The 26,437-nt window shown below is 37.8% G+C and overlaps 1 protein-coding gene across 1 annotated transcript in view; it reads left to right on the top strand.

The window, feature by feature from the left end:
* The window catches only part of DACH2 (dachshund family transcription factor 2), an 829,176-nt gene that overhangs the window by 798,991 nt on the left and 3,748 nt on the right, over positions 1-26,437 (top strand). Inside the window, exons 9-10 of the mRNA XM_054720954.1 lie at positions 20,423-20,601; positions 20,696-20,843. Of these exons, the coding sequence (XP_054576929.1) occupies positions 20,423-20,601; positions 20,696-20,843 (327 nt within the window). The remainder of the gene's footprint in view (positions 1-20,422; positions 20,602-20,695; positions 20,844-26,437) is intronic.

The raw sequence follows: 26,437 nt of genomic DNA, 5'->3' as shown, positions 1-26,437 counted from the left end.
TTCTCTTTCAAAGGAAAACAAATATGTTACTATACCTTTTCTTTCTGCAATATTGTGTACATTTTTAATAGGGAGGAATGATTAATATTTATGAGAATTTTAAGAGGTTCCAACATTTTGACAGACATTTAACATAACAACAAAATATCAATATAACAGACTAATTCAGTTGAAGGGTTGTCCATTATGTAATAAAGTAGGTTTTCCTAATGCATATGCTAACAAATTGACAAATTAGTTTACCTATTTTTACTTATGTAGACACATTTATGTAATTAAAATTAAGTATGTATAAAAAGTTCAATTTCACAGAAATGTTTTCTGTATCTATTACTGTGATTTTAAATTTATACTGAATAGGTCTAGTAAATGCATGTATTTACCACTCACTGCAAGTAAACAAATGCAAAAGGCTGGGGTGTGGCTCAGCACAGGTGGGATCACCTATTGGCACATGTTAAAACTGCTGCACAGCCCTGGCCAGTTTTTCTCAGTGGTTAGAGGGTTGTCTCAGGTTTGATTCCTGGTCTAGAGCACATACCTAAGTTGTCTCTCTCACATCAATGTCTCTCTCTCTCCTTCCTCCCTCTCTTCCACTCTGTCTAAAAAATCAATGGGGAAAAATATCCTAGGCAAGGATGAAAAAAAAAACAAACAAACTGCTGCAGAAAGTCATGCCCTGGGATAACAGAACCAATTACTGAGAGCCATGTGTTGTGATCACATGCTAATTATTCACTGAACATTGTTTAGGAGTGGTGACTCTTAGATTTAAATATGTAGACTATAGTTTAGATATGTAATATTATTTATTTATGTTGAAGAAATTACTACAGTGTTTTTTTCCCAACATGTGGCCTATTCATTAAAACTTGTTAAAAAAAAAAAAACTTGTTAAAATAGCAGTGAATTAATAACAAAAATTAATCTTCTAATTTAATTATAATCAAATCTTGATTAAAAGCATTTTAAAATTAACAATGTGTTAATTTTAACACATAACATATGGACCAGAAGCCATTAAATCTGAAGTTTTTACATCAAGGTTTGCAAAGTCAAGGGTTTACTGAATTGAAAAAATAAAAGCAGCTGGATAAGAAGTAGTTGTAAGAGGTTTTATATTTCATAACCATACCTGTATTACTTAAAATATAACAATTGTGAACCTCTAGTAAATTTGAGGAAAGGTGCCAGTTAGGGAGAAACCAAGATGGCAGCACAGGTAAACACCTAAACTGCTGCCTCGCACAACAATTTCAAAACTACAGCTAAAAGACACAATGGACATAATTCAGAACCACAGGAAGGCTGGCTGAGTGGACATTCTACAACTAGAAGGAAAAAGAAAAGCACACTGAGGCTCACAGGAGCTGCAGACGGCAGAGGTATGGAGACATGCACGCAATGAGAGGGCTGGCAACTGAGTACACAGCTGGCTTTCTCAATCGGGAGGGAGAAAAAAGCTCCCAACTGCTCCGAACTCCAGTTCCAGGTGAGACTCTGGGAACCCAGACTCATTCGGGGAGAAACTGGACTCTCTGGCAGCGGGCAATACTCAAGGCTGGCTTTCTCTCAGAGGTGCTTGCAGCAATTACTGCAGGACACTGAGAACCAGGGGCCTCTTAGGGCAGGGCTGATGGGAAGCCATCACTGTTTGCTCTGCCCTGAGATCCCACCCCATGAAGCCATCACTATTTGCTCTGCCCTGAGACTCCGCCCCATCCAAGCTGGGTGCAGAGGCTTTTGCAAGTCTTGTCTCATAAGAGTGTCTCCAGCACAGAAGTTCTCCCAGCGTAGACACAGCTGATCCTCACAGCCAATTGGCCTGGAGGTCAATTCCTCCCAGTGATACCAGCAACAATCAAGGCTTAGCTACAACAACACTGTGCACACAGCCCACAAAGGGGTGCACTATGAGTGTCCACCTCAGGTAACTGGGGAGGCCAAGCCACTGGTCCATATAGGACAACTAGCACACAAAGCTACTCTACCAACTCAGGGAAGCAGCCAAAATGTGGAGACAAAAAAAAAAAAAAAAAAAAAAAAAAAAAAAAAAAAAAACAGGTCACAAATGAAAGAAATGGAGGAAAGCAAATGACTGGATATAGAGTTCAAAACCACAGTTATAAGGTTTATCAAGTATTTTCTAGAAAAGGCCGATAAATTTAGCAAGACCTTCGAGGATATGAAAAAGGACCAACTAAAAATTAAGCATACACTGACTGATAAAAAAAAAATAATATACAGAGATCCAACAGCAGACTAGAGGATCACAAGAATCAAGTCAAAGATTTGAAATACAAAGAAGCAAAAAACACCCAACCAAAAAAGAAAAAAGAATCCAAAAATATGAAGATAGTGTAAGGAGCCTCTGGGACAATTTCAAGCATACCAACATCCGAATTATGGGGGTGCCAGAAAAAGAGAGAGACCAAGATACTGAAAACCTATTTGAAGAAATAATGACAGAAAATTTCCCCCACCTGGTGAAAGAAATAGACTTACAAGTCCAGGAAGCTCAGAGAACCCCAAACAAAAGGAATCCAAAGAGGACCATACCAAGACACATCATAATTAAAATGCCAAGAGCAAAAGACAAAGAGAGAATATTAAAATCAGCAAGAGAAAAACAGTTAGTTACCTACAAGGGAGCACCCATACGATTTTCAGCTGATTTCTCAACAGAAACTATGCAGGCCAGACGGGAGTGGCAAGAAATATTCGAATTGATGAAGACCAAGAACCTACAACCAAGATTATTCTACCCAGCAAAGCTATCATTCAGAATTGAAGGGCAGATAAAGAGCTTCACAGATAAGAAAAAGCTAAAGGAGTTCATCACCACCAAACCAGTATTATATGAAATGCTGAAAGGTATTCTTTAAGAAGAGGAAGAAGAAGAAAACGGTAAAGATAAAAATTATGAACAACAAATACACATCTATCAACAAGTGAATCTAAAAATCAAGTGAATAAAAAAATCTGATGAACAGAATAAACTGGTGAATATAATAGAATCAGGGGCATAGAAAGGGAGTGGACTGACAATTCTCGGGGGGAAAGGGGTGTGGGGGGTGCAGGAAGAGACTGGGCAAAAATAGTACACCTATGGATGAGGACCATGGGCCGGGGGGTGGGGTAAGGGCAGAGGGTGGTGTGGGAACCGGGTGAAGGGGAGCTATGGGGGAAAAAAGGAGGAATAATTGTAATAATCTGAGCAATAAAGATTTATTAAAAAAATTAAAAAATGGTGCCAGTTAATAAAATTGATTTTTGAAATGCATTTAAGAGAATAAACTCTGGGTTAAAGAAAGGACAAAGAAGCTACCCTTTAACTTTATCTTAAACTAGAGGCCCAGTGCACAGCATTCATGCACTTGGTGGGGGTGGAGAGGGGCTCAGCCCAGACTATGCCCTTTCTCAGTATGGGAGCCTTCAGGGAGTGGGCCTAAGATAGCAGTAGGACATTCTTAGTGCTGCTGTGGAAGCGGGAGAAGCTCTTGCCACCACTGCTGTACTCGCCAGCCTTGTCAGCTGTTAGCCTGGCTTTTGCCTGAGCAGTGCTCCCCCTGTGGGAGTGCACTGATCAGCAGGGGGCACCTCCTGTGTTAGGCGTCTGCCCCTGATGGTCAGTGCACATCATAGTGACCGGTTGTTTTACTGTGCAGTCTATTTGCATATTACCCTTTTATTATATTGGATGGTAAAAGACAAAACACACACATGCACACACATACTTCCTGTACACAAATATGGAAATAAAATTTATCAGGACTGAATAGAAGGTAGCAGATAACGGTGAGAAATTTAATTTGTATTTATTCCTAAGATTTTTCAAAATATTGAAGAAGCCTAAAAACAAAAGCATATGTTCCCAAATTTCAACTCAAAAATACTGAATTTAGGATGCAACTGTCTTGGATTCTAATTTAAACCCTAATTTTCTCTACCATGAGGAATGCATAGGACATTTTTTCCTATTTTGGCTCATTAGAACCTTGCATAAACATATATAGAACATTCAGTATGTAAAATGTTAATTTTCTTAGCTAAATTATCATCATCAAACAATACCCTATACAGAAAGAGTTAAATGTTGAAGGGAAAATGCATTTACTAGCCTCATTTTGATAAACATAATAATATTGCCAATTGGCAGCCAGATTATTCATGATCACACTAGCATAAAGATTACATTGCACATAAAATCTTGTTTACAAAAAAAATTACTATATTTTTATTTTTCAATTTTTATTGAATTTATTGGGGTGACATTGCTTAATAAAATTATATAATTATATTACAAAAAGAATTCCTATGAAAAATCAAGGAAATAAAAAAAATGAGCTTTGATGTACAAGAACTATTATGATTCTAGCTCTTAAAGTTATTTAAATAAGTGCTGTGGGAAGCCATTGCCTTTATAAGGCTTTTAAGATGCTTACAGCAAAACATTTTTCCCTGTGATTGAATTTTTTAAAGTGCTAAAATATCATGGAGAAATATTTTCCACCAATTTTATGGCTCCCTAGATGCATTTTCTACAAACCTTGTATCTGCTTGTACACAAACAGTATTGCAAAAAGATACCATGCATTTCAAACAGTATATACAGCTTTGACAAGTTATATAGAATGTGCCAATGGGAATGTCATTATCATAAGTGTAATGCAATTTTAAGGTCACTGTTTTATTAAAGTGGACCTCAGCAATTTGTTTTTGTTTTATATATCTATTTTATTAAGGGTTTTTTTAGATCTATGTAAAAATACCACTCTTGTGTCTATACTTTTTCACTTTAGTGGGTGACATGGGGCACGTTTATGCAGTCAAAGCAGGGAAAGACATAATAGCAGAAATGTTCTTTATGACATGTTTTATTCCATTGAAAAGTAAATAAGAAATTATTATGTGGGACTTGAAAATGCAGTCTCTATATACATTAGGTTTTGGAAGGGCTTACAAAGTTTACAAAGCTATGATGTGTCATTAATAAAATTTTACTAACCACGGAGTCCATATTTAGGCAAATGGGAGAAGATATAGCACATGTTATAAGTATACAGATAAGAAAGTATCTTCTGGGAAATTTTATCTGAGGCTATAAGGCAACATACAACCCTGTCCGATATTGTCTAGTGTCCACTATCTTTTAACTAAAGATAAGATGGAATCTATTGTCAGTAATCAGGAACAGGATGTAATTTCAATGGTGTATAAAAAATTATGATACTTTCACATGGCAACTGAATAATGGCTGGGAGATGACAATGGAAAGAGAAGTAGTGAGCAAAGTAATTTTCCCTAATGATCAATTCAGATTAGGAAAATGACAATCTCTAAGGGAAGTGCTATATACAGTTGCTGAAAGGATGGAGGCATATTATTTCAATCATCTAAAGCAAACATGAAGACAGGTACAAACAAATGCAGAAATGGCTAATATATTTTACTAAACTGAATATATCTTAATTGGAATCAAATGTTATAATATTGATCCTTAAAACACTCTATCCAAGTAAGTGAATCATAAAAATAAAACAATTTCATTGAATTAGAATCTAGGACAGCAAGTTTGGGGGATTTTGGTCAAATCCAATTACAAGATTTCAGCATTGCAAGATATTAGATAATAGTACTTAATTTTCTCATTATTTCCATTTTTCCCAATACAATGTTTCTCTGACTTGCCTCATAATATTTAATCATTCATAGAAGTAGAACATATTAGACAACTGCATTTAATATTAGTTGTTGATTTTTGTTGGGTTTTGTGCAAAGTAAATCTGAAAAAGTTTTTCCCCTAAAGTAATATCATTGACTATAAGTATGTATAAAGATAGGAACAGATAGGGAAAGAAAAGGGGAGAAAATCAGAAACAACTAATCACTGAAAGTTAAAAACTGAGAAGTTACCTGTGTAGTTCTGATAGGTATGGGCTGTTAGAGTAATTTAGACAATCCAAGTAATATTTTCTTTCTTGTTTAAATCTTTGAAATTATATAGATAGATAGATATATAGATATAGATATAGATATAGACATATATAGATATATAGATACATATAGATACATAGATATAGACAAATAGATATTAATTCTTACTTTTATTCAGTGAATATATTAGATTCTTCATTCCAACTAAAGCTCTTAGGATATGGAAAATGAAAATGAAAAAAAAAATCAAGTACTAGAGTTATTAGTAAAAGTGAAAAATATCTGCAGTGCCTTTGCTTCAACATTTGCCATTCCATATGGATCCATAAATATTGGTAACAAATAGTAGGTGAACAAATTTCAACATTAATAAAATAAGCAAATTTGAGATAGATTTTCCTGTGTTGTTGTGTTGTTGTTTTTTATCTCAGTAAAAAACAGACTTATCTTGAATGTGCAGTTCTCAACGGGAATAAAAATGTAACCTAAATTAAATTTAAGGAGAAAAGTGTGACTGAAATAACATAAGCCTAAAGACTTCTAACTACCTTGAAAGTAAATAGAAATTTCAGGTACAAAATTGTAGGTTTTTTTGTGTGTGTGTTTTTTTGTGTGTGTGTGTGGTTTTTTTTGTCTGATTATCAGGAAAACAAAATACAATACTATAAAAACCTTACTTCATATTTGGTGCATTAATCAAATCCTTTCCATTAATTTAACATAATATATTAGAAGAAGAAAAAAAGAAATTCTCCCAGGCCAATTTGCCCAGTGGTTAGTGTCAGCCCAAGGACTGAAGGGTCTTGGGTTTAATTCCCAGTCAAGTGCACATATCTCGGTTGTAGGTTCCCTAGCCACAGGGGGGAGAAGGGGAAGGGGGCCATGCAGGAGACAGACAGTTAATGTGTCTCTCTCACATTGATGTTTTTCTCTTTCACTCTTTCTCTCTCCCTCCTCCCTCGCTTCCACTCTTTCTAGAAATCAATGGAAAAAAATATCCTTGGGTGAGGTTTTAAAATTTAAAAATAAAGAAATTTCATAGGCAAATCTTCAAATTAGTTTATAGTCAATGAAATACTCTGTCTAAAACACTGCATTCCTAGAAAACTAGCATAACTTCAGATTCAATTTTTATTGAGGGTCTACTAAGGACAGTGATATGAGCTTCAACATTATTTTTCTCATTTAAACCTGCCACAAACACTTTGAGGTAATTTTTCCTATTCTTCAAATAGGGACATTGAAGTTTAAAGATGTAATATCCCAAGACACAGGGATATTCAGTCCTGTTCAGACTCATCTTTTCAGGGGGAAAATCCTATATCATAAAAGCCTACGTGGAGTCACGACCTCGCGCAATCCCCTGGTGCGATGCCGTCACAAGATTGCTGTCACAAGATGGCCGCCACAAGATGGCTGCATGCACAGTGGAGCTAGGGCCCGGTGGCTGCTCCACACGGTGAGGCCTGGGGGTCCCGCGTCTCCACGCAGCGCCAAGAAGGCCGGTCCCGCATCTCCACTGCCTCACGCAGAGGAGGTGGGTCCCGATGGAGGAGGTGGGTCGCAGCAGGGGAGGGCAGTTGGGGGTGATCAGGCCAGCAGGGTAGCGGTTAGGGGGCAATCAAGCTAGCAGGCAGGCAAGTGGTTAGGAGCCAGCACTCCTGGATTGTGAGAGGGATGTCCCAGATTGGAGAGGGTGCAGGCTGAGCTGAGGGAAACCGTCCCCCATGCACAATTTTTTTGCACTGGACCTCTAGTATTGAAATAAGAAATTGGGTGTATTTGGTGATTAACTCTTGAATAATTATTGAAGTTAAACTGAATGATACATTCAGGAGAACTTTATAATTGACAGACTTTTTGAAATTGTTTCTTTTTGTCATATACACAAACTGTATTTGTCTAATCTAATTATGAGAGGAAATCACTACCTGTATAAACTCATGTGTGTTAATATTTTGTTTTCTAATTCTGTGTTACAAATAGGTTCCATTACAAATTTTTTCCTGATGCAATGTAAATTGATTTTCAGAATCTCTAGGTATGTAGAACAGGTTAGTTGATGTGTCTCTTTAATGTTATGCAATTTATTAAAGTGGTGAAGATATATACTTAAAATTAGATATAATTTTAATTTATTTTGAATTTGTAAAGACAACTAGTTAAAAAATATATTGTTATAAGAATGAATATTAAAATTTGACTTTTATGTAATAGCTCAGTGGTTTCTCAAACTGTGGTCCTCACACCAGCAACATCAACCATCAATTTGGCACTTAAAAATTCCAGTTTCCAAGTCCTACCCTAGTCCTATTGAATCACACAAACTTTGGAAGTTGAGGATATCCTATATAATAAAACCCTAATATGCAAATTGACCAAACTGTGGTACAAACGGTCACTATGACATGCACTGACCACCAGGGGGCAGACAATCAACACAGGAGCTGCCCCCTGGTGGTCAGTGCACTCCTACAGGGGGAGCCTTGCTCAGCCAGAAGCCGGGCTCAAGGCTGGCAAGTGCAGCAGTGATGGCAGGAGCCTCTCCCACCTTCACAGCAGTGCTAAGGACCCCTCGGGGGATGTCCTGGACTGCGAGAGGGCACATGCTGGGCTGAGGGACTGCCCCCCCCCCCAGTGCATGAATGTCATGCACCGGGCCTCTAGTTTTTTATAAAAGACCTACATCACATTCTGATGCATAACAAAATTAAGAACCATTGCTGTTAAGATGATGGATTAGTAATTTGTTCCTTTGTACCTTACATTGATCTTCTCTATTAAGATATGTTAATTAAGCAAAGAAGCAGTTATTTTAAAGTTAGCACCTGAATTTCCCAGTCAAAGCAGTAATATTTTCTTCCTGATTTGAGCCAGATTAAGGAAAAGGTTTCGTCCCTGGTTGATGGAATGGATTGCATATTTCCTGGCAGGGAAGCAAAATGAAAAATCTGCTTTACAGCCTCTGCAGTCAGCCAAATGACTAAACCCCTAAGAAATTTAAAAGCAGGGTTATATTGGCACCCTGAGGACATTTTACAGATAAGTCAGGGTAACAAAACATTATCACCTGGAAGGGTCAGGTAATTGATGTAAATGTGTGCCCTCCCCTCCCATCATTCCTAGACACATCTCTTTAAAGATCAGCATCTTTCCCACTTTTACTTCTGTGCCTCTTGTTTCCCAGTTTCTGAAGAGAGTTACATTATTACTCTCCACTCATATAATGTTCTCTTCTCTACTACCTTTTTCAGAGGTAGGCAGGCTGGTGTTCTGAAGAAGAGACTTTTACATGCCTTTAGTATTATTTGGCTTTTTATATTAGAAATTCTTGTCTGTCTTGCAGTTTTAAGATCAACTTATGCTCTCTGTAGGAAACATTTATATTCTAGATCCTCAGCTTTTTTCTACTTCAATTCTCTGGAAAATATAGTGTACTTCAAAAATAATCAGTCAAATTTGCTTTATCTTCTATATACATGACCTCAAAGATGTTGGAAAAGTGTGTGTGCGAGCCAGAAAGATTTATAGCTTACTATTTTTTTTTCACTCAAAATACTTTTGATACCATTGTAATTTAACCCAGTTATTAATTTAATGAGAGAAAAGGGAAGGCCAAATATTCTAGTTATTTGTACAGCTTTGCCAGGAAGCTGCAGTATAGATGCAGGCCCAGTAAAATCTGGGTGAAATAGGGAAGGTATTTGTCAGTCACACCAGGGAACAGATAATTGGCTAGAGTAGGTGTGGCCACTGTGGGGAGATTTGAGATACTTAACCTCTTAAACAAAGGAGTTTACTCTCTTTGCTCTTGGCTCTCTTGCCTCTTGCTTGCTCCTGATTTCTGGCTTGTAGGACTCTCAGACTCCTGCATTTACCCACATGGTCCACAGCTGTGTGGACCCCACACAATAGACTGATGGAATGCAACTAGCCTAATGCTAAACGGGACCCAGCTCCACCATGGAATGGAAACATTGGATGCTGTCTTTGCTTCTAGCTCCACTAAATCCCTAGCTGCACCTCTTCCAGAACTGAATTAAGGGAAATGGGACTTTGGAAACTGAAGGATATAATTCCATGCAAGTAAAAATCACTCATCCTTCCATGCAAGTCTCAGATAATTCTTTTTCTCAAGACATTGTAAGTACCCCACTCCTAACAGAAACAGAGAAAGACAATCCACATATTTCTCTGATAACACTATGATATGTAGACAAGTTCAATAAATATACAGTAGGCATGCTCTGACAATGATATCAACTATTTTTCCAATTTTAAAATTTTAGTATGTCACAATAGCTATAGACAATAGTAATCACTGATATTATTGAAAAGGCTGAGTTAACCAGAAACTCTTTACCTCCATCCCCTCTTTCTTCCTTCTTCTCACCACATAATTGTAAAAACTTTTAAAATTTTATATTCATGTACAATCTTTTCATTTTTAATACAGTGAAATAATGGAATCAATATGATGATCAGAAATCTTACCTCAAGCCTTAAGAATAACAATCTACCTATTTAAAGTTATTATAATTTTTGTGGTCCCAAGATAGTTAGTATTCTTGATACCAAGGAGACAGCAGTAGTAAAATAAAAAACAGACAAAGGTTCCTGCTCTCATGTATAGTATATAGTAGTGAAATTAAATATGTAATTAAGTTACATTGTATGTTAAATGGTGATACATTTTTATATATTTTTTTTATTAATTTCAGAGAGGAAGGGAGAGGGAGAGAGAGATAGAAACATCAATGATGAGAGAGAATCATCAATCAGCTGCCTCCTGCAGGCCTCCCCGCACCTGGGGATCAAGCCCACAACCTGGGCATATGCCCTGACTGGGAATTGAACCATGACCTTGGTTTGATAGGTTGATGCTCAACCACTGAACCACACAGGCTGGGCTGGTGATACATTTTATAGGAAAACTGATTTTTTAGATAAGGGGGTGGGAATATGGGTGCAGATTACAATCCTATCTAATAAAGAGGTAATATGCTAATTGACTGCCATACTTTCAAAGATGGCGGCACCCACAGCCACAAGATGGTGGTGCCCAGTCCCCTCAGCCCCGTCAGGGTGGCAGGCATGCGGCACGGCCGGGTCCGCCCCCAGGTGGGTCTGGCCTCTCTGTGCGCCTGCTTCCAGAGTCCCCCAGTCCCCTCAGCCCCCCAGCTGCTCAGGGCCGGCCCAAGGTGCAGGAAAGCCTCGAATGGTGGCTGCTCAGCCCCCCAGGGCCACCCAAGGCTCAGGTGACCAGGGCCAGCCAAGGCTTGCACTGCAGGCAGTGGCAGCAGCAGAGGTGTGATGGGGGTGTTGCCTTCCCCTGATAGCTGGGGCACCTCCAGCCCCTGAGGGCTTCCGGGCTGTGAGAGGGGACAGGCCGGGCTGAGGGACCCTCCCTCCAGTGCATGAATTTTCATGCACCAGGCCTCTAGTTTTATATAGGATGCTCAGTATAAGTTTCACTAATAAGGTTGACATTTGAGCAAAAAACTGAAATTGGGAAGCCAGAATCAAATGCATCAGAACTCTAAAACATACCTTGCAGAGTACAGTGTTAGTTCTAAATTATTGATTTGACCTTATTGTCTCTTTAAGTTAAGCTTATTAAAGTCTCTAGTAGAAGTTCAGTGTAGAAAGGGAGATCCAATTAACTGTCCATTTGTTGAAATTCTCCTATTTACTCTGGAACAATGTTTTTCAACCACTGTTGACATTTGGGCTAAATAATTCTTTGTTGGGGATGAAAGAAGTGGGAGGGGGGTGAGGGAAATCCCTGTCTCTACTACTATATGCCAGTGACACACACCCTCATCTCCTCAGTTTCAACAGTGTTATCAGCCATTGCCAAATGTCCTCTAGGCTGCAAAATTACCCAGTTGAGAATCGCTGATGTTGACTTAAGAAGTCTTCTCAGACCTTTGATAACTTAGGGTGTAAACAGGCTCATTCATTTATCACCTAGAAAAGGATCTTTCCAAATATGTTGTTTCAGGAGGTATTAGTGGTCAAATATATTGTTCTCTCCCACTCCTAGTTTTCAATTGCCATTTAATTTATTTAGAAAACACTCATATTGCATATACTTTTGGCCAGACATTGTTCTATGAAATTTGCAAATAGTAGCTCATTAATCTTTATAACAACCCTATGAGATTAGGCATTTATTATTATTAATAATTATTATTATCCTCACTTTACAGATATGGAAATTGAGGCACAGAAAGGTTAATTTACCTAGGGGCTTGCAAATCATAGAGCAGAGTTTTAAACCTAAACAGTCAGGCTCCATCATCTTTTGCTCTTCATCAATATGTTCTCAGTTGCCTAAATTAATATGTAGCTTGTGTTAATATTTAGCATTAACATTTTAAAGACCCTAAGATGTTCTGCTTGAATAGATTCAGCAAATTAAAAAAAAAGAATAGAAAACAAATAATCATTTTTTTGTATAAGATTATCTGGTGGAATATTTTGGACATAGTCATGTTAAAAAATCATTTGCTTTTTATCTGAAATTCGAACTTCACTGAGCACCCTATAATTAATCCACCAAACTTTGCTTTAAGGAAAACTGTTTAAATGTTTTTAACCCATTTTTGTTTTTGTTTTTAACACTAGTTTGAACAAGGAATATTTTCTTCTTGGCACACCTAATATCTTATGGAAGTTTCATGGAATTTTCTTCTAATGTCAGTGTGAATACTTTTCAGCTAGGTTAGTTAGTTTGAATGCTTACTGCAGACAACAGTGATCTCTCCTTCTTTTAACTCTTAAAGATGCTTAACAATCTATGCCGCATGATTTCACACCTAATTTTCCACTTCTGTAACTTGTTGACTTTTTTTCCAAAATAATGTGTCTGGGTATCATACATCCTCCAGATTTTCATGGATATAATATTTGTTATCAGCATGACATTTTTTTTATCTGAAAGAAGATTTATTTTAATTCATAATTTATAAGGAACTTGTTTTTGCCAAAACGCTAATATAAGGATCCAGAGTAAAACAGGGCCATAATTGGTTATTGAAGTGTTCTGTCTCACATTCTCAGACTGGTGACCCTTCATTTCGTAGCTATTAACTTTCTATTTTCATTTATCAGCATCATTTATTGTTCTGTCTCCCTAAAAATAGGTAAGAATTTTTTTAATAAAATGTTTCTTTTCCACATTTGATGATGGCAACACGATTCATTGTTCCACTCAGAACATGTATACTTCCTTATATTCATGCAGGTCAGTTCATTATACAGCACTTGGTTGTTTTGTTTTTGTTGTTCCTCAGTTTGGAAGAGGGAAGCAGGAGTCTTGCTTGTGCTGAATTTAATCTTAATGACACCAACAAAGGAGGGTCCCTTGAGCCAGCTGTATTTAGGGCAAAACTCTCAAATCAATTAATAAAGTATAAATTGTTTGTTAAAAAATAAAAACTAATGACCTGGTAGGTGGCTGCATTTTTCCACTACTGAGTGAGTCAGCTGGGTTCAGTTTCTATTTCACCATCATCAAAGCCCAGAGGAAAGGGGAAATACTTAACCCAAGAAAAAGTGGGAAAGTAAGCACTGGAGTCATATAGAAAGTCTCTAGCAGCCTTGACTTTAATTTTTAGGAGGATTTTTATATTCTGAGCATTTACCTTATGTTTATCTCATTTTTTCTACCAATAAAGTTCTTGTCAACTTTTATATGTAGTCATCTGGGCTCTAAGCAAGAAGTTAAAATTAAGAGCTTGTTTTCTAAATGGATTCCCAAATGCTTTTACAAAGTATGGTAGGTTTAACAAATTTAATAAAAGCAGTCTCCACTTTGCTTAAATAAATGAAGAAGTTGTTCATTTCCTCAGTTAGATAGAAGTTACCCTATCTTTAATGTTTAGTTTATATTATTGCATCATATGTGTTGATTAATGTTTTGAAATGTACATTCAAACGCCAACCTTTAAAATAAAATAAAATAAAAACACTCAAAACCCTTTCTCTGTGGATTATAAAGGGATGCTCTTATTTAACTGACAAGCTATGTTTCTAGTACTTGCCCATATTCAATTCCATTGCCAATTAGAATTTTGTAAGCCTACGTAATAAATTCCCACAAACTCTGAGCAAAATCTAGGTGTCATTTAGATGTGAGGAACTATTACAGGATTGAAACAGATTTCTAATGCATTTATCATTCATTTTGTAGCATGTGATTAAAAAAAAAAAGATGAATGATTTGACAGTTCCCACTCATATACAATGAAACATAATACACTTGTACTAGTTTGGGGCTATTATGGACCTTAACATGCAATGTGACCTTGGTCTGAAAAAACATGTTTGGTTAGCACAGAAACTTAATCATAAGAAGTCATTAGTAGAATCCTTCTTCTTTACTGCCCTTTTCTAGGACTAGGAAATTTATTGCTTGTGGGACAGGTAGGATATGAACAATGGGCCAAATAGAGTCCAGGGTTATCTCATCTGTGTGAAAACTGCTGCTGAAAATCAATGTGACCTCTGCTACACTGTCATCGCAATTCCCACCCTCCGTGTCCTATTTGTCTTTTGGTAGAAGCTTAGATCTGTGTGCCTGTCTCTATGTGTCTCTCTTGGGCCAGATTATCAAAATGAATCATTGCCTGCATACCTCTTATATTTCTATTTATTTTCCTGGTGTTGACTAGGTCTGATGAAATATGATTCTTCTTGCATTTGATCCTCACTGCAGCCAGTAACACCTAATTCAACCATGTCTATATCTTTAAAGAAGAGTAATACTATTTTGAAACTTCAATCTACTGTACAGCAACACAAACCATAGACCATGCAACCTGTCTTCATAGACAATAGTAATTTTCCTTTTAGCCAATTTAGTGGCATTTCTTTCATCTCCAAATAGAAGACTTTGTGCAATTTTAAGGTGGTTATAATTTTGTTTTATCCATACTGAATGTATTGCTTCTTTTTCAGGTATCTTGTTTGTAAAATACTCCTCAGATTGTTACCACTGAGTTAAATGTGTGTGTAGTGTAATACATAACAAGAAATCCACTAATTTTAAGAATTCTGCCACTAATAAAAAATATTTATTCAGGGGAAATATTAAAATCTTTAAATTAGCAGGAAGTGAATGTTCTAAGTTTGTAGCAGTTCATTTTTAAAAAATAGATCTTTCAGGCTACATAAAATTTTACTTTAAGATTTATAAACATCAAAAATGTACAGAACATCTTCAGTTATTATTAATTTTGGTAGAACACTATGAAGTCACTCTACCATTTAATGTACTCATGTACAAAAGAAAAAATACTAGATAATACAGAATTCAAACAATACAAATAAAACGTAATATCTATTGGTTAGCTATTGAGAAATGTACTTTAAAAACATTAGATCTGTTGCCTAAGACATATTTTAATATTTAGGGTGTGTTTTTTTGTTTTTGCTTTTTTGAGATATTTCAAGTGTTCAAATCTTGTAGTAGAAATAGATCACAAAATTTGTGATAATGCTCATTTCCTCTGAATTTCTTCACCTCTTACAAAACTGCCATGGACAGAAAGGAAAGAAGAGAAGAAGGAAGGGAGCAAGAAAGAAAATAAGGAAGAAAAAGAAAGACAGAAACTAAGACAGAAAGGGAGGGAGAGAGAGAAAGAGGAAAAAAAAGAAAGGGGGAAGGAGAAGTAAGGACAGAGAGGAAAGGAAGGAGACACGTTATATAAAATGTTAGAGTTAAGAAGAAACCAAGATGGCGGCATAATTGTTGCCTGCCACAACAATTTTGAAACTACAACTGGAAAACAGAGCGCACACCCTCCAGAACCACTGGAAAGCTGGCAGAGTGGAAAACCTACAACTAGAGAAAAAAAGAGAGGGGGACGCTGAGCCTCAGGAGCTGTGGAGGTGTGGAGATCCGTGAGCACGGAAAGGGCAGGCGGCTGAATACGCAGCAGGCTTGCTCGCAGCGCTCAGAGAGGGAGGGCAGCAATCGCTGCATGGCTAGCTTTCTCGTTTGGGAGAAAAACAAAACCTCCGGTCTGCACTGAAATCCAGCCCCAGCTGGGGAGAAACTGGTCTGTTAGGCAGCGGGAGAGGCTCGAAAGCTGCCTTCTCTCAGAGGCGCACAGCCATTAATTCAGGCACTGAGAAACCGCCCCTCTTAGGGCGGAGCAGACGGGAAACCAAAGCTTGTCTGCCCCACCCTGAGACTCCGCCCCATCCAAGCTGAGCACAGAAGCTCTCCCAGCGGAGACACTGCTGACCCTCACAGCCAACTGGCTTGGAGATCAACTCCCGCCAGTTATACCAACAATCCCAACCATTCTGAACTCATTTCTGGGGACACGCGGGGGACCCAGACACCTACGGGACTCTCGGCCATTGGTCGGAGAGTGAGAGTGACTTTTCTCTTGGTGTGGACGACACCAGATTTCAACCACTCTCATAGGGGACACATTCAAGAGGCAGACTCAGTGAGCACCAAAGCCCTACTGTGTCTCCAGCACAGCAATTCTTCCGGTATAGACACAGCAGGCCCTCACAACCAATTGGACCGGAGGTCAATTCCTCCCAGTGTACCAACAGCAATCAGGGCTTTTAACTTCACCAAGACTTTCCACTTAGCCCACAAAGGGGAGTACCAAGACCGACCACCTAGGGTAATTGGGGAAGCTGAGCTACCGGCCCCTATAGGTCACCGACCACACAAAGCCACTCCATCAACACAGGGAGGCAGCCAAAATGTGGAGACACCGAAGTATGTCACAAGTAGGAGAGATAGATGAAAGCAAACTAATGGACGACACAGTGTTCAGAACCATATTTATAAGGTTACTCAAGAATCTTCTAAAAACTGCTGAGAAACTTGAAGAGACCTTCAAGGACCTAAATGAGAATACCAAAAAAATGGAAAAGGACCAGTCAGAAATTATGCATACACTGTCTGAAATAAAGAATATACAGAGTAGGCCACCGCACCCGAAGAGTCAAACCAAAGATCTGGAATATGAGGAAGAAAAAAACACCCAACCAGAGAGGCAGAAAGAAAGAAGAATCCAAAAGTGTGAGGATAGCATAAGGAGCCTCTGGGATGGCTTTAAGCGTACCAACATCCGAATTTTTGGGGTGCCAGAAGAGAGAGAGCAAGATACTGAAAACCTATTTGAAGAAATAATGACAGAAAACTTCCCCCACCTGGTGAAAGAAATAGACTTACAGGTTCAGGAAGTGCACAGAACCCCAAACAAAAGGAATCCAAAGAGGACCACACCAAGACACAACATAATTAAAATGCCAAGGGCAAAAGACAAAGAGGGAATCTTACAAGCAGCAAGAGAAAAACAGTTAGTTATCTACAAGGGAGCACCCATACGACTGTCAGCTGATTTCTCAACAGAAACTATGCAGGCCAGACGGGAATGGCAAGAAATATTCAAAGTGATGAATAGCAAGAACCTACAACCAAGACTACTCTACCCAGCAAAGTTATCATTCAGAATTGAAGGGCAGATAAAGAGCTTCACAGATAAGAAAAAGCTAAACGAGTTCATCACCACCAAACCAGTATTATATGAAATGCTGAAAGGTATTCTTTAAAAAGAGGAAAAAGAAAAAAAAAGTAAATATAAAAATTATGAACAACAAATACATATCTATCAACAAGTGATTCTGAAAATCAAGTGAATTAAAAATCTGAGGAACAGAATAAACTGGTGAACATAATAGAATCAGAGGCATAGAATGGGAGTGGATTGATAATTCTCAGGGGGAAAGGGGTGTCGGTGTGGGGTGTATGGGAAGAGACTGGACAAAAATTATACACCTATGGATAAGGACAATGGGGTGGAGGGAACCAGGTGATGGGGAGATATGGGGGGACAAAGGAGAAACAATTGTAATAATCTGAACAATAAAGATTTATTTAAAAATAAAAAATAAAAAATAAAATGTTAGAGTTAGTATTACAAGACAGTTATAGAAAATACTTTCATAAATTTATGATTAAAATTTATTATTATGTTAAACATCAGCTTTTAAAAAATGAATTTATTGGCATGACATTGGTTAATAAACTTATACAGGTTTTAGGTATACAATTATATAATACATCAGAATTTTATTTTTAAGATTTACTAGAAAAGCATTCCAAAAATATGTTCATTGTAGCTTCCTGTGTTAAAAGAAAATTAATAGGTAAATTTATGCTTTAATAGAATTAAGACTGATAAACAAATACTCTTTATAACATTTTGGATATAAATAATATGAAGCTTTAGTGAAAATAATTTTTATTCTCTAAAAATAGTTGATGAGTATTTTTATCCTTATAGGTTTTAAAACATTGAAAGTTGTAAAGGTTATATTAAAAGCATTTTATTCAGAGATAATGCTATCCCATCTGACAGAAGGTTCTCACAATTCTATGTATGCCACAGCTTCCCACAGAAGAAGTCCCACACACACACAAACACACACACACACACACACACACACACACACACACACACACACACATGTTGACTGTGAAGTAAATGGGGTTTAAGACTCTGCACACTATATATATAGAATGCTTACAATTGAAACATGAGGTCTAACTGTATGACAAATCCGTATTCGTTACAGGAACCAGAACCAATAGCTAGGTTTGTGTTTTCAAACCTTGTGAAAATTGGTTAGTCTGGATACAAGCCTAGTTTTTGGTGTGTGTTTTTTTCTTGTATTAGTCTCATAACATGGAGTTACTGAAAATTCTTTTGACTAGAGACAAGCATATTTTCCAAACTTTGCTTATGCCCAGTTACTGAAATAAAGAGACTAGTGAGTAGAGTAATTTTGTTTGAGCTGCTATGATTCACACCATCATGCAGTGTTGTTGAAACTATTTAAGAATACCAGGGTTTGTTTGGTTACATTCCAAAAATGCCTCTTTGAATCACTTTCCTTTTACATATGTCAAAAAATCCCAATTCCTAATTGCAGAGGAAATTTTGCTATGTGGTTCATACATCTCACATAAAATATTTTCAACCAGAATTCAAGTGGATAGACAAACAGTTGGCTTCTTAAAGTAAAAGGAGATTCCTTTCATAATTTGATATATGTATCCAAAATCATTTTGAAACATCTTATTTTATCTCTTTATCTGAGACTAAGATAAAAATCTTATTAAAATAAAAAGAATATGGGAGAAGAAAAAAATAAAAGGGGAAAATGATACAACATCTCATTTTACAAGACAAATGATTTTTTTTCATGAGAAATATTATTGGAAATGAAAGGTAACACTAAAAGCAATACATCCATGCAATGGAATAATTTTCAACAATAAAGAAGAAACCAATGACTCATGCTATAACATGGATGAACCTCAAAACATTATGCTGTACTTTATATCCCTTTGACTATTTTGTAACTACCAATCTGTACTTCTCAATCCCTTCACTTTTTTCACTGTTAAAAAAACACACAAAACATGCTAAGTGTAAGAAACCATTCACAAAAGACCATGCATTATACCATTCTATTTATGGAAAATATGCAAATAAGGCAACCCTCTAGAGACAGAAAGTAGATTAGTGGTTGCTAGGAGCCAGGTGTGGGAAAAGAGATGAACTATAAATGAGCATGGGTATTTTGGATTGATTGAAATGTTCTAAAATAGATTTGTGGTGATGGTTTCACAACTCTGTAAATTTAATAAAAAGTCATTGAAGCATACATTTAAAATAGGTGAATTTTACTGTATATGAAGTATCTCTCAATAAAGTTGTTAAAATGAATAGATAGATGATGATATAGATCGATAGATGATAGATAGATACATGATAAATAGATAGCTAGATGATAGGTAGATAGATGATAGATAGATAAATAGATAGATAGATAGACAGATAGATAGATAGATGAAAGATAGATTTGAAGAGAAATAATTAAAAAGCAGTTTAAAGTCTACCAGGAAATTGCCAAAACCGGTTTGGCTCAGTGGATAGAGCGTCGGCCTGCGGACTCAAGGGTCCCAGGTTTGATTCCGGTCAAGGGCATGTGCCTTGGTTGTGGGCACATCCCCGGTGGGGGGTGTGCAAGAGTCAGCTGGTCGATGTTTCTCTCTCATCGATGTTTCTAACTCTCTATCCCTCTCTCTTCCTCTCTGTAAAAAATCAATAAAATATATTAAAAAAAATAAAGTCTACCAGGAAATTATCTGATTGTTTAATTTATAGGTATTAATAAATATATCTTAAATGTGTTTCTCCAAATTTCATTACTCTTTAGCAGTAAATGTTTTATTTCTAATGATTCTTTTTCTGAAACATTTATTTTGAGAAATCAGAGTGAGCTGGGGAATATATGTGCACAACTTTCAATTAGGAGTTTTTATCATTTAGTTTTAGAAACAAAATCTTTATAGATGCTATTAGAAGTGAATGAAACTGAACATTTTTAACAAGTTGTTAATTTGTGAATCTTCTGATTTTAATTTTGTATTTTGCAGAAGAGGTACCAGTTCAAATCCCAATGATGAAGTCAACATTGGACAAGATCCATCTCACTCCTGGGCAGGCATTGCCTCCTGGATTCCCTGGACCATTCATTTTTGCTGATAGTCTGTCCTCTGTGGAAACTCTGTTGACCAACATTCAGGTCAACAATATTTCTATAAACAAAATAAATGTAATACAAGACATTAGCACCTACATATATTATGTCATATTTGAGAACTAAAACATATCAGATGAACCGCATTCCATTTGCTATACTTTGGCAGGGTCTACTGAAAGTGGCTTTGGATAATGCTCGCATCCAGGAGAAGCAGATTCAACAAGAAAAAAAGGAACTGCGAATGGAGCTCTATAGAGAAAGAGAAATTAGAGAAAACATTGAAAGACAACTTGCAGTTGAGCTTCAAAGCAGAAGTAAGTTTAACAAGATCAATTATGGAGTGAATATTGTGTTGGTGATATTTTCAATAATAATAGAAATATTTTTAGGGATAGCTTAGAAATGCTGAAAACAAATTACAAGCTAGGAATCAAATACTGTTTGTAATCCACAAGGTAAGATATTTAGTCTATTTTTCATAATAAAAAAATGAATTAGATATGCATTTCATTCCAGCTGGAGATTTGGAAACATGAATATTCCTAGTTTTCTCTACAATTTTATAAAATACACCTACCTGCATGTAGATAATCTAACAAATCTAGATTCTGGGGTTATAAATTAAATAAAAATTCAGCTCCTGTCCTTGAGAGAATTACATTTTAGAGGGCTAGCTCAACCAACCAGTTAATTTAAAGAAAAAGTGGCAAGAGCAATGAAGTACAGTATATATGGTTATGTAGAGAGAGGCTAGTTAGTATAGCTTGGTGGTGGTGAGTGGGTAGATAGTTGAGGAAGGCTTCCTGATGCTCACACCTGAAGCTGTATCTTGAAGACTCAGTAAGCCATAAAAGGGCATGAGAGTTTCTGAGTTATTTTAATACTCTAAACCAGGGATGAGGAACACTTTTTCTGCCAAAGGCCATTTGGATATATATTTTTTAATATATTTTTATTGATTTCAGAGAGGAAGTGAGAGGGAGAGAGAAAAAAAACATCAATGATGAGAGAGAATCATTGCTTGACTGCCTCCTGCATGCCCCCCCCCCCCCCCATATGGATCAAGCCCACAATCCGGGCATGTGCCCTGACTGGGAATTGAACCTCGACCTTCTGGTTCATAGATCAATGCTCAACCACTGAGCTATGCCAGTTGGGATGTTTCTAGGTAACTTTTTATTTCTTCTTTGATCTCTTTGTTAACACACCCATTGTTTAAAAACATGTTATTTAGTCTCCATGTGTTTGAATGATTTTTAGTTCTTTTATTGTAATTGATTACTATTTTCATATCATATAATTTCAATCATATTGAACTTATTAAGACTTATTTGTGTCCTACCATGTGCTCTATCTTTGAAAATATTCAATGTGCACTTGAGAAGATTTTATATTCTATTGTTTTTGGATGAATTGTTCTGTAAATATCAAATAAAGCCATCTGATCCAGTGTGTTATTTAAGGTGGCTGTTGCCTTGTTGACTTTTTGTCTGGAATGCTTATCCAATTATGTCATTGGGGTGTTGAATCCTGTATTATGGCTGTATTTCTGTCAATCACTTCCTTAATGTCCAAGAAAAATTTCTTTATATGCTTAGGGTGCACATATATTTACAAGGGTTACATCCTCTTGTAGGACACATTCCTTTAGTATTATGTAGTGACCTTCCTTGTCTCTTGTTATGGCCTTTCTTTTGAAGTCTATATTGTCTGATATGAGTATTATTATTGCAGGTATTTTATTGTTTGTTCCATTTGCATGGAATTTTCTTTTCATCACTTCACATTCATTCTTTGTGTATCATTTGCTCTGATATGGGTCTCTTGTAGATAGCATATAAATGGGTCATCTTTTCTTATCCATTTAGCTAACCTGTGTCTTGATCAGAACATTTAAACCATTTACATTCAAATTTATTATTTATAGGTACTTATCTATTTTTATACCTATATTCTTCTCTGTATATATTCTTTTTCTTCTTCATAAAGCAGGATCATTAACATTTCTTGCAATACTGGTTTGGTGATAATGAACTCCTTTAGATTTTTTTTTTTTTTTGGTCTGGGAAGCTCTTTATTTTGCCTTAAATTTTTAAATGGGAAACTTACTGGGTAGAGTAGTAGTGGTTGTAACTCCTAGCTTTTCATTACTTTGAATATTTCATGCTAATTCCTTCTGGCCTGCAAAGCTTCTGTTGAGAAATCAGCTGGCAGTCTTTTGGGAGCTTCCTTGTAGATAACTAACTGATTTTCTATTGTTGCTTTTAAGATTCTCTCTTTGTCTTTAATATTGGCCATTTGATTTATGATGTGTCTTAGTGTGGGCCTCTTTGGGTTCATCTTTTTTATTGTTTAAAGCATTACAAATAGTAGTACATATGTCTCCTTTTTCCCCCATTGACCTCCCTCAGGCCTCCCCCACACCCTGGCACATGCCTTCACCCCTCTAGTGTCTGTGTCCACTGCTTTTGCTTATATGCATGCGTACAAGTCCTTTGGTTGATCTCTTAATTGGGACTCTCTGTGCTTCCTGAACTTGTGTGACTTTTTCCTTCACCAGGTGAGGGAATTTTGCAGCCATTATTTTTCTAACAAGTTCCCTATTCTTAGCTCACTCTCTTCTTCTTGTATTCCTATGATGCAGTTGTTGTTATGCTTGATGTTGTCCGAAAAGTTTCTTAGACTTTTCTCATTTTTTAAAAATTATCTTTTCTTTTTGATGCTCTGTGTACCTGCTTACTGTTATCTTGTCTTCTAAATTGCTGATTCTATCCTCTGCTTCATCTAACCTGATGATGATTCCTTCTAGTATATTCATTTCAGATATTGTACTCTCCATTTCTGATTTATTCTTTTTATAGTTTCTATGTCCTTTTTAATGCTTAATATCTCTATGTTTAAGTCCTCACTGAGATTATCCATTCTGCCACTATGGTCCTTGAGCATTCTTATAAGCATTATTTTAAACTCTATGTCTGGTATTTTTGTTGCTTTCATTTCATTTTTTTTTTCTGGGGAATTTTCTTGTTATTTCATTTAGGACATATTTTTTGTCTCTCCATTCTGTTTCTGTGTATTAGGTATATCTGTTATGACTCCTAAACTTCTTTTTTTATTTTTTTATTTTTTAATATATTTTATTGATTTTTCACAGAGAGGAAGGGAGAGGGATAGAGAGCTAGAAACATCAATGAGAGAGAAACATCGACCAGCTGCCTCCTGCACACCTCCTACCAGGGATGTGCCAGCAACCAATGTACATGCCCTTGACCGGAATCGAACCTGGGACATTTCAGTCCGCAGACCGACACTCTATCCACTGAGCCAAACCGGTTTCGGCCCAAAACTTCTTATAATGGGTTTATGATGAAGGTATCTTGTTAGGCTCAGTGGCACTATCTTCCAGATCACCTGAGCCTAATGCTCCAGGAATGTTTTTTGTGGGTTATGGGTTCCCTCCTGTAGTAATCACGGCTTGAGTATTGTTGGCCTTTTGTGGGTGGAGTTAACCCTTCTGGCTGGCTGACTATGAGGATAAATCTAGATCATCATATAAGAGACACTATAAAGTGGCTGCGCCCCAAGGCAGAGTTGTTCCCAGCAGGGTCTGGTGCCTGCTGGAATCCCTCTTTGGGTGTGCTGCTTGTGTGGCTGGTTGGATGCAGCTCTGGTATGTGCTGAAGTCCACCACAGGTTGTATTGGTTCTGGGTCCACTTGGGTGGGGTTCAGGTACAGGTTAATGTCAAATATTGTATGTAATCGCCTTGAGCTACCTGTCTGGAGCTACCACGTTATTTACTACTAGAGGCCTGGTACACGAAATTCATGCACGGAGAGGGGTTGTCCCTCAGCCCAGCCTGTACCCTCTCCAATATGGGACCCCTGGAGGGATGTCCGACTGCCCGTTTAGGCCCGATCCCAGCGGATCGGGCCTAAACGGGCAGTCGGACATCCCTCTCACAACCCAGGACTGCTGGCTCCCAACTGCTTGCCTGCTTGCCTTCCTGATTGCCCCTAACCGCTTCTGCCTGCCAGCCTGATCACTCCCTAACCACTCTGCTGCCAGCCTGTTTGCCCCCAACTTCCCTCCTCTGCCAGCCTGGTCACCCCTAACTGCCCTCTCCTGCAGGGTTGATCACCTCCAACTGCCTTCCCTTGCAGGCTTGGTCCCTCTCAACTGCCCTCCCTTGTAGGCCGGGTGCCTCCCAACTGCCCTCTCCTGCTGGCCATCTTGTGGTGGCCATCTTATGTCCACATGGGGGCAGGATCTTTGACCACATGGGGGCAACTATATTGTGTGTTGCAGTGATGATCAATCTGCATATTACTCTTTTGTTAGATAGGATAGAGGCCTGGTACAGGGGTGGGGGCCAGCTGGTTTGCCCTGAAGGGCATCCTGGATCAGGCGGGGGTTCCCTTGGGGTGTGGGGCGGCTTGAGCGAGGGGCCTGTGGTGGTTTTCAGGCCAGCCACATCCCCTGGCAACCCAAGCAGAGGCCCTGGTATCTGGAATTTATTTTCCTTCTACAATTGAAACTTTGTAGCCTGGAGCAGAGCCAAGCCTGGGGCTCCCTCTGAGGCCAAGGCCAGCAGCCATTTGTGTTGGGGTTATAATTGAAACTTTGTTGCCTTAAGTGGGTGGGCCTGGCCAGGGTGTGCGCAAAGCTTTGCTTACCCTGTTGCCAGCGGCACCCCTGGCCTGCTCTCTCAAGCTCCATTCTGCTGCCATTTGTTTGAATTTGTTTACCTTCTATAATTGAAACTTTGTAGCTTGAGTGGAGGCTTAGGCCTGGCAAGGGCAGGCGGAAAGCTTGGCTTCCTCTGTTACCTAGGAAACCTTGCTCTCTGTGGCTGTAGCCATCTTGGTTTGGGTTAATTTGCATACTTGCTCTGATTGGATGGTGGGTGTGGCTTGTGGGTGTGGCTTGCGAGTGTGTCATAGGTATGGTCAATTTGCATATTTGTCTATTATTAGATAGGATGGCTGCATCTACTGGGACTGGGCGTGTGTGGGAGGGTCCAATTTGTGTAAAAGTGTTGGCTTCTACCAGCTTAGTGCTGGGAGCAGATCTATAAATTGTCTGAGGCTCTCTGACGTTCACCTCCATTTGTCAGCTATTCCACCTTACCCTGTGGTTACATGATCCTCCCCCAGAGCCTTCCAAAGAAAGAATGTAGAGTGGATCCAGTCTGACCACAACTCACTGACCCTTCAATAAGTTACAAGCTTGGTAGTATAGTGTGACTGAGGTCAGAAGGATGTGGCTATTGTGTCTCATACATGGGGGCCACATGATCAGACACTCAATGAGGAGAACGTGGCCCTTACTCCAGAACCATATTTCTCAGTCTCTGCCAGTGTTTTCAAATATAGTTCAAACAGGAGGAGCGAGCAGCAGGTTCAGGTTGGGTGCAGCCAGCTGTCCCCTCTACAGAATCAAGCTCAGGAAATGGCTGCTAGGCTCTTATTATCCATAAAATTGGGTCATTGGTTGACCATGGGTAGTCCATCTCACCATATAAATTTCTTCTTGGGATTCACATAAAATGATTCTTTCTTCTTAAGTTCCAAAATATAAAGCATTGCAAGTTAAGGTAGAGCTTTTCTTTCACTTTCATTACCCTTTCTGCTAACAAAAAATGCTGTTGTGCTTTTACAGGTTGCCAAAAGTCGTTCTCTTTAAAATGGATGGATAGATAGATAGGTAGATAGATAGATAGAAAAATATACTTGAAACTTTAAATTAAAAAAAAATACAAGTTTTACATTTTAAAATATGAATAGCAATATAATGATAAATAATAAGAATGTCTTTCTTAAGAGATTTCTAAAATATTTAATGCTATTATTAAATGCATGTTGTTAGTCAAAATAGAAAACAAGTTTCCAGCACTACTACCACCACCA

The sequence above is a fragment of the Eptesicus fuscus genome, chromosome 1 (genome assembly GCF_027574615.1).
Source record: "Eptesicus fuscus isolate TK198812 chromosome 1, DD_ASM_mEF_20220401, whole genome shotgun sequence".
Lineage (NCBI taxonomy): Eukaryota > Metazoa > Chordata > Mammalia > Chiroptera > Vespertilionidae > Eptesicus > Eptesicus fuscus.
Note: the sequence above shows the minus strand (reverse complement) of the source record. Positions and strands in the feature narration are given on the sequence as shown.